The following is a 16516-nucleotide window of genomic DNA, read 5'->3' as shown; positions in this document are numbered from 1 at the left end:
TTCGTCTGCTCAACACATCCGCTAAGGAGTTCTGTGCTCCCGGCAGAAACCTTGCCTGAAGATTTAGCTGTAAACTGAGAGCAGTCTCCCACAAAATCATTGCTTGCCTGCATAGAGGATAAGAATGTGTTCCCCCTTGCTTGTTGATGTACCACATGACAGTTGTGTTGTCTGTTAGAATCAACACCTGCCCTGGAAGAAGTAAATCCTTGAAAGCTATTAATGCAAATTGGACTGCTAACATCTCCTTCAAGTTGATATGTAGATGTTGTAGTCTGGCAGGCCACGTGTCTTGTATCCACTTTCCATTTAGATGAGCTCCCCAAGCTTTGTCTGAGGCATCTGTCGTTAGAATCTGACTCGCCTCTGGCCGGGTCACAGAGAGTCCCTTGTTTAGGTGACATTCCTGAGCCCACCACAAAAATTCCTTTTGAATGCAAGGTATTATCTGAATGACAGTGTCCATATCCTGGCAGTGCTGTGTCCATACATTTTGAGATACCATTGTAGCTTCCTCATATGCAGTTTGGCATTGGGAAGCACCAGAATACAAGATGCCATGAAGCCCAAGGCTTGAAGGACTGTCCTTGCAGTCAGCCTGGACTGATGAGACAATTGATGGAAGTAAAGGGAAAGATTCTTTTGTTTGTCCGGGGTCAAAAAGGCCATCTGGGATGCTGTATTCAATCTCACACCCAGAAAGCACATGTCCTGAGAGGGTACTAGACTGGACTTTATTTCGTTCACAGAATACCCCAGGCATCTTAGCACTGCTATCACATATTGCAAATGATGAAGAAGTTCGTCCCTTCCTTGAGCCAGAATCAGGCAATCGTCCAAATAAGGATAGATCTGTATTCCTTTTAGCCTGAAGAAAGCTATCACTGGAGCCAGAACTTTCGTGAACACTCTGGGTGCAGTAGATAAGCCAAAGGGCAATGCAGAGAACTGATAATGAGAAGTCCCAGCCCGAAACGCAGATACTTCCTGCAACTTAGCCTGATAGGAACATGAAGGTAAGCCTCCTTGAGATCCAGAGTCACCATCCAGTGATCTTTGCCCAGCAGAGGTAAAAGCTGTTGTAACGTCAACATTTTGAACTTGGGAATGTCCAGATAAGTGTTGAGGATAGATAAATCCAAAATTGGTCTCCACGTGTTCCCCTTCTTTGGTACTAGGAACAGGCGAGAATAAAATCCTAGGCCCACTTCTGGCAGAGGGACCGGCTGTATGGCCCCTATTTGAAGCAGCAGAGAAATTTGTTTGTGAGCCTCTATTCTTTGCTGAGGAGGAACGTCTGGCATGCCTTTGAAAGGAGGCAAAGTATGGAAATAAAACTTGTAACCTTGGTGTATGATATCCAATACCCATCTGTCTTGGGTAATTAAACTCCAATTTTCCTTGAAGAGTGCCAACCTTCCTCCCAAAGGTGCTGCCAGACGAGAAGGCTCTGGCAGCTGAAAAGGTAGGTCATTGGGCCTGTTTACGAAAGGACTGGCCCCTGCCCTCACCCGAAGACTGTGCAGGTGAACTCCCTGTTCTAGGCCTGAAAGAGCCCTGAGCTCTGCCCCTACCACGTCTAGATCTACCCCTAGACTGTGAATCATAAGAAGGGTACGTCCACCCCTTAGCAGGCCAATTCCTACTAAACTTGGAGGCTGAACTTGCAAAAATCTTTAACAGTCTGCATAGACTTAGCCTTGTCTTCCATTTTCTTTAAGACTGCCTCCACAGGTGAACCAAACAACACATCAGACTGTAAAGGAGCATCTAAAATTCTTGTCTTAACATGGTCAGATAAATTCTGATCCCTCAGCCAGGCGTGCCTGCGAAGAACTGACCCAGTGGCAGCCACCCTAGACGAGGCCTGTACAGCATCAAAACCACATTGTAAAGAATGCTTACCCACCTGTTCAGAAACATGTACCAAATCCTGTAATTCTTTACACTCAATACCTTCCGCCAGAGCATCTACCTTAGACTTCAATTGAGAAAGTAGATAGTGTTGATATTTCAACATGTGAAACTGGCAATTCAAAGCCCTCATAGCTAAGGTGGAAGAAGTATAGACTTTCTTTCCCCATCTATCCAAAGCCCTGGCCTCTTTATCTGGAGGAACCGGATTTTTTACAACAGAGGCCTTGACACCCTTAGGTCCCTGACTAACAGTTTCTGGGTCCGCCCTAGGACTCTTATAAAGATATTTATGAGCCTCAGGCACCCTGTAATACCTATCCGGTTTAACAGGAGCAGGAGGCAAAGAATCAGGATTAAGTGAAGCCTCTGCAAACACATCTTCCACAACATCCAGAACAGGAGGTATAGCCAAAGGCCTATGCTGGGGTAAAAGCAAAAATTCCCTAAGCCTTTTCCTGGAGTCAGAGAAGTCCTGACCTTCCCACTTAAAATGTTCCCTCATGGAATGAAGAGTCTCTGAAAAAGAAAAATCCTCTGTAGGAGAAGCAGAAGGAGTAGAATCATCCACATCAGAATCAGAATAAGGAGAATACTCCTGCAAGTCTTCAGCCGAAGACTCTGAAACATCCGAAGCCTGCTCAAAACTCCCCAACTCTGGTTTCACCCTAGGCCTCTTATCAGGAGGGGGCAAAGAACCTCTAATCAAAGTAATTAAATCTTCTGCCATTTTAAGCATGTGCTTCTTGGGCACAGATCCTGATGAACTAGGAGTGACACCAACCGAAGCTAAACCTGGCCTGCCTCTGGGAGAAGCCTTGGAAACAGAAGGAGAGGGCCTAACCACCCTAGGAAGGGAGGGGAGTACAGTAACCTGAGAAGCCCCTTCAGCCTGACCTGCCTCCTGAGAGGCCACATCCTGCAATAACAAAGTCTCCCCCTGGGACTCCAGAGAAACCTCCGGCGGAACCACCGGTTCCACTGACACCTCTAAAGAACCGGCGTCCGGTACGGACGACTCTTCTTGCCTGGGTTTAGCTGCTTTGTCTTTGCGCTTCTTGAAGCGGGCGTCGGAGCATCCGACGGCATATTATAATTGCACCGCTTCCCGAAGACCAACCTGGCACAATCTAACCTTCGCTTAACAGTGCGCTTATTAGCGACACCCAACAACGTCGTGCTCAGGCCCCAAACAAGGAATACACAAAGTATGATAATCTCTATGCGGTATCTGTTTCCCACAAGAAATACAGTTATTCACTTTTTCTGACATCCGGTAAACCACTGAGGCAAGAAAAAACTAAAATATTCCCCAACGGGGTACTTAGCCAACTTTGACTCGGTCTGAAACTCCGAATTCGAAAAATTTCAGAACGCTGAACGGCACTTGCAACGCTGCTTCTGCATCGGACCATGCGGCAAAAAAGACTGAGGATATGACGTCGGTCATGCGCATTTGTACCCTGACGTCCTGATGTCAGTCTTAAGCGCCTTGACCGACGTCAGCCTAATACTTTGATATTCGGGCCGACCGAGGACAGCGGACTACCCAAGTGTAAGGACTGCAGCAATGTGAGATGAAGAACATCAATAATATATACACCACTGCAGCACACCATTGTAATATACCTATTTTTCTCTTAAGATTTTTCATATTGTTCACATTTAAAGCTAATATTTTCAGCTTTTAAGAACAGTTACTATAATACAATTTTTATTCCGTTACTTTCCTTTCTTATTTTCTCAAGGCATGCATTATATTTTTGAATTTTCTTTTCCTTTCTTTAACTCTTTTCCCTATCAAATTATTTTTGTTTCTTACTGTACGCCAGTCAGCTTTTTCCTCACTTGTCTCCTCTACTTCTTTTTCCTTGTTACTTTCTTCATCTTCATGTGCAACCTCTTTATCAGTCACATCTTTTGTACATGTTCTTGTATAACACAGTCTTCTCTTTCTCCTGTATAACTTCATTTTCTTGCACATTCATTTTACATTCTAACCATGAATGACCAGTATTGCCACATTTTTTGCACTTCAAATCACATTTTTGCATTATGCCATTTTACCACATACATAACATCTTTTTTATCATATTAATAGATTAAATGGCCATTTTTCCACAAAAATGTCTTTGGTTGAACCCTGTATTTCACAAAACATGTATTACCATGAACATTAATAGTACTAGGTACATGCATGACATTATAATTTTCCATTTTTAGTATTACTCCACATTACCACCCGCAGTCCATAGTCCTCTTTCATCATATATTTTTGTAGTGTCCACTACTTCTTTACATATAATTAACAAATGTTTTTCCAGTTCTTTTGCTTCAACTTCAGTTCTAAAGTGGACCATTATACTTTTTTTTGTCTGTAAAAAGCTTGCACCACATACTGTATTCTGACCATGGATAAATATGATTCTTTTGTACATATGCACCCAATAAACTTTCCATGGCCTGCCCATTCTCAAATATTAAGTCACAAAATGTTTCTTTATTAATTAAAATAAATGTTCTTACCTCTTTCACTTTGACACCCAGAAGTGCTACGACAGAGTCCCAAACATTATACCTGTCCAAACATTCTTCTTTTAACTGCTCACATGTACTATACACTTCATTTTGTTTGTTTGATTTCTTCTTTCTTCCTTCTCCAACAGTTTGTGCATAAGTTTTTGCCTCTGGAACTTTTTCTGGCACATTCTCTTCCTCTCCTTTTTCTTCTTCAACTTTTTTCCATTTTCTGGCTCACTTTAGTTTACCATTTCTTCAAAATAATTATCCTGCAGCCCCCTCCCCCAATTGCAGAGTTGTAATTATACATTTTTCAGTGGTAACTGTCTCTCCTTCAAACAATCTCCTCTGAAAGTTTTCCTCTGAATCCATCTCTGTTTCAGCTGTAACCTTCTTTTCCCCAAACATCACTGTTTTTTCTGCACCAATATCGTCAGAAAAAAACCTTCTGGTAGTGATTCTACCATTTCAACTACATTTTCAGTGACTTTTACTCCAGTTTCGGCAAAAGCTGAATCAGTCATGTTTTCTCCCTGTTCCTGCTGTCTGCCTCCGCCCTGGACAGGAAACAGGAAGTCAGGATGTGTAACACACAAGCTCTTCTCCCGACTACCAAGAGTAGGGAAATTCCCCAATGCCCTGGCAAATTTTTCCCTAACTATATAAACAGCATCTCAGGTCTCCCCATAGCTCTCAACCTTTCATCTCCAAAATGAGGAACACTAGCCCTCATAATGTGGAACAGATGGGCAAAATGTGGAACACATACTAATGGCTTACTAACAACTTCAGCTAGGAAGGTCATAGGATGGTTAAAATATGCTGGTTTTACTTATAAAGAAGATCTTTTAATGAATTAATATGATTTATTTCTATTTACTATGGATTTCACTTAAATAAATTCCCAACACTGAATGTGTTACAGACCCTTTCAATGTGGAACTTCAAGGAACATGAACTTTTTAAGACACCAAATGAGGTACGTTCCTCATAATGAGGTACACTTGAGAGGTATGGGTCTCCCCTGAAAAGAGGCTACCATCTTGGTGGGACTAACCATGTCAACAAAGGATAAATAAATAGAGAAATGATAGCTATGCTGCTATTTTAAGCTTGTAGACAATGCATTTTTTTTTCAGTTTCTGATAGCCATTCTAACATTAATTTGACCAGATGTAAAAATGTCAATATTACTTCCAGAGTTTCTTATAAAACATTCAAGACAAGACACATGCAAAGGTCACATGTCTTTGTTTTCAGTGACACACATGGAAAAAACAGAACACTCTAAGGGCTATGTAGGCCTACTAGTGGTACCCATCAATATAAAACCAGATTTCTGATACAATTCAAAAATTTCCAACAAACTTCAAACAAAAAATATGCCAAGATACAAAAGTAAATAATAAAATTAGTGTATTGCTTTAGGTATAAAGATTTATATACAACTTTAACTTCATGAAATATGTGACACTAAATACAAATTTATTGTCTGCCATTATGCTGACAACACCTGGCCCATTTTCATCATCATTACTAGGAGTTTTGATGGTGGAATTTTCCCAATGACAAAAAGGTATACCTGTATACACACACATTTATAAATATATGTATATGTATATGTGTGTGTGTGTGTGTGTGTGTGTGTGTGTGTGTGTGTGTGTGTGTGTGTGTGTATACGGGTGGCTTATGGATGAATACTGAATATGGGCTACCAATTTATTTCAGTGTTGACAACATTGGATACTGAATCTGAAAAAGTGTGTACATATGCACTCACATATACTCATTCTGAAACACAGACAGACATGTATATACATAGAAATACATGCACGCACGCACGCACGCACACACACACACACACACACACACACACACACACACACACACACACACACACAATCTCTATTGCATTTCCAATCCTGAAAAATAGTCATATACTCACCTCTTGTAAAAGCAGAATATAAAGCAGCTTGGCAGCCTGTCCCAGTCAAATGACCACTCTGTCCTATCCGTGGTATCTATCAATATAAGACTATATCTCTGGAACACTGAACTAGTATGATGAACTTGAAGAGAAATGCTTTATATAACAAATCTGGATATTCATCAAAAAAGTGCACCTAGGTTGTGTTTTCAGGTTCAAAGATAAAATGTCAGTTACGTCACAAACTTCTGCATGCCAATTTTTATTTTAGTACAATTTATTATTTTATTGTGTCAGCATGTGAACTGCTTGTAACATCACTTTTATAGATAAACAAATAATGATTTAGTTCTTATTTTATCAGGCACAATTTATTTATATTTTATGTATTATGTAGTTGCTCGTGAAAATAATTAATGTGTATGTATTTGTTGTGAAATTAATCTAATGTCATTTGCAACAGATAAGCTGTGAAGTGGTGTATGTTATGGCAGGGTACACTTCCTCTGACTGTGATGAAGTTAGAAAAATTTAACACAGGTAAAACTCTTGATTATTTTTTCCTCCACAAGTTACTCCCCTCTTCCTACTCATTCACACTACTCTGACAAACCAGATTTGCAAGCATGTTTTTCAAAGAGTAACTCCTCATTTGACAAAAACAACCACTTTCTGATAACATACCTGTGATGTTTCACTGTGATCAAATAAAAAAAATACTTCTGGCCATGAAACACACACACACACACACACACACACACACACACACACACACACACACACACACTGCCCCTATGAAATCACATCAGTGATCAATTGATTTTGGAAGGTCTTCCCAAACAAATAAATGACTTTTTGACTGAGTAACCTCTAATGTTTGACTCTGTACTGGTAATATAAATTCTCTCCAGAATAATGTATTTCAGCTCATTTCAAACACACATACACTGTCCCTCATATACCAGACTCGTAATCAGATGCTTTCAAATATGGACTGATTCCCTATCCCCTTACAATAATAACCACTTTCTGACTGGGTACAACCCTGACATTTGAATGGGATATAGTGAAAGCATTTCTGGTCATCTAAGCGCGCACACAGACACACACACACACACACACACACACACACACACACACACACACACACACACACACGCACACACACACACACACACACACACACACACACACATACACACACACTGCCCCACCCCACAAAAACAGACATTTTCTGACCGAATAAAGCTATAATACATGAGCGATCAAGTGAAGGAGATATTGGAAACTGTTGTAACCTACATTCACTAGTTTGTTTCACACACACACACACACACACACACACACACACACACACACACACACACACACACACACACACAGACACACACACACACACACACACACACACATGCATGGCCCCTTCCTAGCAAGCCATCTCATGATCGTTTAACTGTAATCACGTTTCTTCACTGACAGGCTGCTCTCTCTCCCAGAAATAAAATAAAATATTCTGACTAGGTACACCTCTGGATATTTGATTGCAACCAATATCTAGCCACCATCCAGGAAGAATACTTCTTTCTTTTTATTAATTTCTCCAACACTTCAATCTCTCTAGAAAAAAAGCTGAAGTGATGGATCACTGAACTGTGCAATTTGTGCTGTAAGCACTACCCACAAGTTTATCTGTTTCCCTAATAATATTTTATTAGTGACTTTACCTATCAAAAATGCAGCACCTGTTCCCTTCAGCAGTCTTTCACTATATTACAAGAGATCACAGGTAAGTACTAACTTTTGCTGCGTCTAGAAAATTAATATTAATGCCTACTTCACACAGTAACAGATTTTTTACTATCTGATAAGGACTAAAAATAGATGATCTACTAATGAGAACCTTGCGGTCTCAATTCTAAGTTCATTTTGGGGTCAGTTTAAGATTGATTTGCTTACAATATGTATTTCATTAATACGTGTATTATAGTAATAAACTTTTAAACTTAAATTGTTATGAGGGTATGAACATTTTTTATGTAAAAACCATAGTTGTTGTGGTTCTAAAGTAAATAAATAAATAAATAAATAAAAATTATCTCAGCATCAAAAGGGCTGGCATTGTCACCAGATTCTGAGATTGCCATCTGTAGTAAAGATGTTAAGGGCAGGTTATGCGGTAAAGGGGTTCTCATCATTCTTGCTCAACTGTTAACTTAGCCTTTTCTAGGAAAGGAAGAAGTATTATAGGTCAGCCGCAGACCTCATAAGTTTTAGTATCTCTCCAATTGATGTGCCACTAGGAGGAGTTATATGGAGGGCTGTTACCATTATCTTTGCCCATCTTATATGAAAGGGCCTAAAGAATTAACAACTCGCACCCCAGAGGGGGTGCACAGAGAGAGGGAGACACTCCATTCAAGATTCATTCAAATTAACTGGAAGTGAGTAGCGGGACTTCACTGCATATTGCGTTACGAGCCACAACACATGGGAAACTTCTTATAGAAAGTGTTACCCTGTGCAGGGTATGTTATTAGAGTCAAATCATTCTTGCAGCTATGAGGATTGGTCCAGTAACACATCAAACTGTTTGCATATCTAATGTAGTAGAGTACCCATGGGTGAATCAGGTAAAAGAGACTTTGGATAATGCTAGGACACATGGTCCATTAGCTTCTCCCTTTGCTTTAACTCTAGTCTGAAATATTGCTAAACTCATTGCTGACCAGCATCTTAACTGAAATGAGATAAACATTTCAGGGGAGATAGGTATGCTATCTATCCTGAGACAAACATTTCAGGTTTACAGCAAGCAAAAGAAAAATTTTCCATATGTAAATTATCTATTTTTCGCTAACAATGAATGATTCAGTGGTCAGCAGGTGCTTATTTTACTGAACTGAAACACAGAATGACAGACAGTAAGTTACATGATTTGCACAATTCACTAATAGGAAACAGAATTGTATGAGAAATCCAAAACTCTCAAATCAGGAGCACGCTATTAAGACACGTGATAATACACTAGATGTGTGAAAAACAAGTGTGTGTCAAACATTCAGTTTAAACATGACTATGGCATGCTTGAAGAAAAATCTGTGAGTGAAAAAGGGTACAATGAAGGACAGGGGAACAAAAGGAAATAAAAAAATAAAAAAATTACTAGCAAGTGTGTGTTATCCAGGTTGGGACCTAAGAATACACAAGCAGTCACATACCATATCCATAGAAGGCAATGTGACTATAAGCATGAGAAAGCCCATTCCAGAGTCATTAATTAAATTATAGGATACACAGAAGTCTTAATCATTTTGTAAAAGTGTGTTAAAGTGAAAATTAAATGTTGCACCAACTTTGCAAACATCACAGGCAGAGGAATCAAATAAAGCTGTAAAATTTAATGGCAGAATTTAGCTTCATGCTGTGAATACAATACAATAACACAGGCAACACAAAAGAGGATTTCTAGTCTGACAAGCTTGTGATTGGAGACATGAACATTACATTTAAGCTTAACAGTGATACAGAATGTACTATATTGACTGAAACTAATTTAAGTCACTCACTCACATTCTGGACATAAACTGAAGCTTATGGTCAGTTTTTGCCTGACAGTGAGTACAGTTATAGGAAATAAAAGCTGTTATTCCAGGCAGTATCGGGGAAACAGTTAAAATAATCAAATATTCTAGGCCATAATACATGAGGGACATCTGACGTGTTTACTAATAGGATTCATATTTTGCAGCCATAAAATGCCTTAAAGACTACTGCAGTCAGCAGCATGAAAAAGTCAGTAGTCAGAGCTATACATCTGATGGTATTAAAGATGTTAGTTATCAAAGCAGGTGAAACTGCCACAAGGACAACTCAAACACTCATGAGGCATATTGTGCAGTGCACATGGTTACGATGGTCTACAAGGTTCTATGGATATTCATTAAAATCAGCAAGGCAGTGCAAACAGTCAGTGTTGTAGAGGAATTGTCAGCATACATTTTTTTCCCAGTGAAGTAGTTGTGAAAATATCTGTTCTGAGTGCTGATATGGTTAGAAAGTGCATTAATAGGAATACTATTATCGGTACTTCAGTGGGAGTTAATAAACAAAGATATTGACTGTATTTCTCAAAACATTGATGGTATTTTGCAAAGTGGTTCTGATTTCTTTCCAGGTTTAGGGTGTCTACCAGGAAAGCATCATATCAAGACTTCAATTTGGGCAATACCAGTTATACTAGAAAAGGAAGCAAGGTCTGATGTGCATGGAAGCTATGGGTGGAACTGTTAAAGAAATAACATTAACTAAAAGGATATATAGCATCTTACAGCTGTAAATCAAGACAAGATTAAAATATATACACATTTTCAAGACCTAAACAAATGGATCAAAAGAAAACACTGTCCATCTTTAACAAATGAAAAAGTCACTGCACTTATGCCTAATCCTAAGTTCTTCTCTGTGGATAATGATAATCAAAAGCTTTGTTAAATTAGACCAGATGAGGTCATTTAAAGCACAGGATATTCAATACAGTCAATACCTCTTTAGATAAGTATATATGTCTAACATTGTCGTTTGGGGTTTGATCAGCTCTAGACGTATTTCAAAAAGCAATAGCTGAAATGAACTAAAATTGCATGGTCAATATAACTAATGATCTTCTACTCTGTGGAGTTACTAAATGAGAATATCACTTATGAGTTATCAAACTACTAGACAGGTTAAGGAAGAGAGACTTGGAACTGAAGAATGGTACATGTCTGATTTATGTAACAACTCTCAAGTACATGGGGCATGTTTTGACTTTAAAAGGGTCTCATCCCAGACTCTAGGGTTAATGCAACATGCAGGCTGCAAAGTGCAACTGCCTCTATATATAACAGTTACTGTTCACCTCTGCAATTCATCCACTAATTTTATATCACACCCACTAATTGCCCTGCATGTAAAAAAAACACTTGAGGTACTTTACATATCCTGCTGATACCTCATCTCTCTCTCTCCCCCCTACTAAACTTTCTGTTGATCTCTACTGAATGTCTCTCCTATGACTAGTTTCCTTATAAGTACTTACTAAAATTACAATATGTCAAATACTAAAATTTATTCACATCATTTACTCTTAATTTTCCTTGATGTCATAACTTCTAGCTCCTCTCAACTATTTCCATCTACTACTGTCATCTCTTATGTGATTCCTTAGAAAAGGACAATATCTTTTAAAGTCCATTCCAAATCTGCAATATGTAACAGAACCACTTAGCACACTACCTAAACATAATGTTATTAATTTTGTTAAAGGAGCTTCAGGATGCTAAAAAAGTTACTGTGACACTTTGAAATTCTATGAAGGGAGACAATCAGTTGCACTTCAAATAGATGTTAGTCAACTACAGCTTGGAACAGTACTACTGCATGAAAGTAGATTAACAAGCATATGGGTCAAGAACTTTGAATGACACTCAAACATGCTATGTTGAAAAAGAGGAAAAGGATAATAGCCTTAGTTAATGGTTGTCAAAATTTTCACAACTATATCTATGGTAACATCATCACAGCAGAGTCAGATCATAAGCCACTACAGAGCATGCTGATAAGTTTCTTCAAGAAGCAACAGCAAGACTTCAAAGAATTTTACTAAGGTTGAAAGACTGCCATCTTCAAGTTCAGTATGCACCAGGTAAGCTAACACACATAGCTGGTATTTTGAGTGCAATATACTTGCAACAGTGAAAATAAGACTTGCTCAGGAAAGATTTAGAAGTTGTGTTGATTTTCTCACAACTTAACTCTACTGGGAAGCTGAAAGAGCTTAGAAATATGTATGTATGTCGTATAACATGGAAGTGTAAGTGCTGTTCTGAGATGTACCTATGAATGGGTAGTTAGACAGTGCTAAGACAGTGCAATTATATATTATAATATACATTTTATACAAATGATGAGCTGTGTACAAGGGCTTGATGTTTAAATGTGATACAGTTATTCCTACTCAGCAACATGAAGCTAGGTTGCATAAAATAAACAAGTCCCATCTGGGAATTATTAAGCATAAAAGGCACATGATGTTTTTTACTGGCCTAAAATGTCTCAGAACTGGATTGAAAAGATGGCATAAGGGTATGAAGTCTGCAAAATGTTCAGAAATAAGAATCAAATAATCTTTAGGTGGAGGGTTGTTTGTGAGATGACATCTTAATTACAGCAGTTCAGTGAAAGTTCTTGTCTTATGCATATCACTTCTCACACCTCTTTACTCGTTCATCTTGGCTATGTGTACGCTTTACAGTGTATTTATACTACAGCAACTACCCAGCTCTAAGAAATAGAGTGGCAGATATTTAGAATTAGCATGACTAACAAATCATAATAAATCCTTAATTATTTATTTTTATTTATTTTATTTTACATTTGTTGACCAGGATAGTCCAGCTGGATACCTGTCCATTTTCAGCGGAACCCTGGGGAGAAAACCTCCATACATACATACAGAAAAACTGTTACATTAAACAAGTTAAATCACTGTTACAAATACAATACATAGGATAAAAGTAATTCATTCTGTCATATATTCATCTGATTTGTTATAGAGCAATGTAGGGTTGGCCAAAAGACCTCTTTAGCACATGTTTATATTGCCAGAGTTTGTCAGGATTAGAGCAAGGACATAGTCATTGCCTTTTAAAGTACTGATTTAGATTTTTTTTTAATTCGGTTAGAACAGGTTCTGAAGTAAGCTCAGCAGGAAGTGAGTTCCATGTTTAAAAAAAAAAAAAAAAAAAAAATATATATATATATATATATATATATATATATATATAATAAAATATTTATTATATATTTTATATATAATATATATATATATATATATATATATATATATATATATATTACATTTTATATATTATATATATATATATATATATATATAAAATATATATATATTTAATTGAAGTGTTTATGACCCAAGTCAGAGTTTTCAGATGCACACCTTCTGTAAAATATTAAACTACAACAAAGCAGTGCAGCTGCACCTGCAAATATTTTTTTTTCTACAAGAAAGAGACTGATATAACTGGACACTTAATAATTATATTGTATACACTTTTTTTAGATGTAAAATATTGTTGAAAGAAAGTTAAAATGTACAGTTAACCCTTTCACAGCTACTCATTCCAAGCAATTTTACTCTAAAGAAGTACAATGTTCTATTACCCAGAAAAGCAGAGAAATTCCCAACCAATCTGCTCTGCAAGCAAAGCAACTTTGCTCATATCATAGTTAAGCTGAATTTCATGATAACTGAATAACAGCACTTTTGTGAGTGCTAACAATGTAAAACCAAACTGCTAAAAATGCTTTCAGTGATTATATATTTTTTGGCAAGGGCAATCTCCCCTGCATCCCTCATGTCAGGGGAAATCCCCACCCCTCAACACATACAGACTGACTCTATGGTAACACTACAGTAGGCATGAGTGTAAACTCAATAATCAGTGAAAGTGGTTTTCAGGAATTATGATTCATAATACTGGAACATGCAGAACTAGCAAGCATACATACTGTCAGTTTCCTGTTAAACCTTGACCTATTTAGTAGCTAGCTAAATGTAATTCTCTAACCTTTTCATTCCACATTAGTTGGATCATGTACCAGCCCTCTTAAAACTGAAAACTTCAATGTGTATCTCACATTTTTTCTAAACAAATAATACTGCTTAGAGTCCAGAATCCACAGCTCCACAACATTTTAACGAAAATCATATACATACCCTCCCTTAGCTTAATGTCCCAATTCAGCAGTATACTTCAGGGCTACATATGTGGATGTTCTGTATGCACACTGTCTCTAAATATGGCTGTAGAACAGTTCAGTACAATAAGATTACTGCAGTCATATCTTCCATACGCCTCACATATATCCTGTAATTATTCCTGTTTAGTCAGCCATCCTTTCATAGCATATTGTATATGTAGCATACTGTATATGTAGCAAGAGGCAGAGACAGCAATTGTTGGTGTCTGAAGACTGTGTCAGTAATGGCTTTTACCCCAACAGCTCCTTTGTAACTTCTGCACAGATAATGCTTCTCATGTTAAGGCTCATGAGATATAGTAGGTTTACCTTCATTTAGTTGAAAGTGTAATATGCAATCGCACTATTATGCAACTTATTTTAGCAAATTTGAGAATGTGTACGAATTAAAAAGTTGAAAATGGTAAAGTGGAAGATCCAATTCAACCATTTTCAAACTGCAGCATAACACTAACACTTAGAAGACATTTCCTAATGTCTCCAAACATCGTTTTGCAGGGGGCAAGCCTCCCTGCACCGCACCTCCACACCCCCTGCTACTTTAATATACTAGCTCTGAGATCGCACTACAGTGAAGGAAAGGGTACATTTCCCAATCCCCACTATAGTGCAATCTGCACCCGGAATGCTGACTTCAAATGAGTGAATACACACTGGCATTCGCTCATCTGAATTCACAGAAATGGAATTTGACATTGCCAAATTTTCCCGGTGTATTTTCGCACTTTGGTGCATCGTACAATGGACTTCCGACTAAATGAAGATAAACCAATATAGTAGCACCAATAAATCATTGTTGAAGACAGCTCTAACTCAGTTAGCATTCACATCAAGAATAGTTTTGAAACTGTACTTGCAAGTTTAAAATTTTTTTCATTAAAGTTTTAAGACATGTAGATGTTTTACTTTTAATTTTCATTAGATGCCATTAGTCTGCACAAGTGTGATATAGTTTTCCCCATTCAGATTCCCAAGCACAGTGTATATCTCTCAGTGGCATTCATAAACCTTAATAGCATGCCAGGACACAAGATATGACAAAACTGCTGCAAAATAATTTACCAGATCATTTTAACCAAAATAAGGAGAAGGTCTTGTAACACTTTATAAAGTGCAGACAATGGAGGCTACAGTGTGAATGCAAAGTGACTTGTTATTTGACCTAAAGATTAATACTTTTTTCTGGATTTTGTCTTTAGGCTGGATTTATTATTCTACGTATTAATAAGGCTAGACTGTTTTCTGTGATTTTTGTAACCAGGTAAGCCAAGTAGACACAATTGTCCTTTTCCAGGGGTGACCGGGAAGCACTTTTTGTTAAGCGACTTGCTTAGAACCACATAAGTTTGCAAATGAAAATTGAAGAACTCTACTTCTGGACAAAGCTTGTTAACAGCTCACAGCCTTAAGCCTCTCAGCTAAATTACCACACTAATTCTTATACATCTGTCCATAAATGTTCATCTGAGGCTTCAGACTCTATCTAGAACTTTTTTAGAAAGAAAACTGAGTACCACATACATTCCAACCAGCAAACATTCAGTTTTGCATTTTTTTTTCTTTCAACAGAAAGTAAATAAAACTTTACACATGGAACTACTAACATGAGTGCATACTTACAGATAAGAAGGGCTGCCCTTTAGCAATGTAGCTGACCACAGCACAGGAGGAGGAGGATGTACTGAATGCTCCAAGTTCTTCTCCGCTTTGACTCGCCCACACTTTTATCTGTCCCTGAGAGTTGGTGCTTACTAAAAACCCATACTGTGCAACTGTACTTATACTTGTCAATGGTGCCTCTTGAGGAGAACTTGTCCATATAGTGGTACCCTGAGTAATTAAAAAAAAAAAAAAAAAAAAATGTTAGAAATTAAACAACTGCAATATTAAGATTTGTATTGGATATGTGGACTACTGTGAAGCTGATGATATTCATTAGTTATCAGTGTTTAAATATAACACATAAATATGTAAAAAATAAATGCAAAGCATGACAGAAAAGAATGGTTAGAATGGCTATTCCATGTCCATTAAATCAATAGCAGCCAGTAGCATTTTTTATGAAGTTCTGATTTTATAAAGATATGCTGTACATCCTTAGATCCTGCATTTTTTTGACTTTTTATATAATTTCAGTTCTCATTCTGTAATTAATGACGTCAGTGAAACTGCTTTGTTTTAGTTTAACAGATTAGATGCTTTACAGATAACTAGAGTATTGCTGATGTAAATTTACTGGCTTGATGGCACAGTATGTAAAAGGAATAAAGAAACACAAAGTGTGACAATGGACAAAGTTCACAGAATACATTCGGCCTGTCCAGTAATTACTGCAGC

General features: G+C 37.6%; 1 protein-coding gene across 3 annotated transcripts in view; it reads right to left on the bottom strand.

The window, feature by feature from the left end:
* Nucleotides 1-16516, bottom strand: part of FBXW12 (F-box and WD repeat domain containing 12) — a 1108462-nt gene that overhangs the window by 615455 nt on the left and 476491 nt on the right. For all 3 annotated transcript variants that reach the window (XM_044078114.1, XM_044078116.1, XM_044078115.1), the window contains one exon: nt 15800-16009. In XM_044078114.1, coding sequence (XP_043934049.1) covers nt 15800-16009 — 210 coding nt within the window. The remainder of the gene's footprint in view (nt 1-15799; nt 16010-16516) is intronic.

The sequence above is a fragment of the Protopterus annectens genome, chromosome 7.part0, assembly GCF_019279795.1.
Source record: "Protopterus annectens isolate FY-2018-M chromosome 7.part0, PAN1.0, whole genome shotgun sequence".
Taxonomy (NCBI): Eukaryota; Metazoa; Chordata; order Ceratodontiformes; family Protopteridae; genus Protopterus; species Protopterus annectens.
This window is presented reverse-complemented; position numbering and strand designations above follow the sequence as displayed.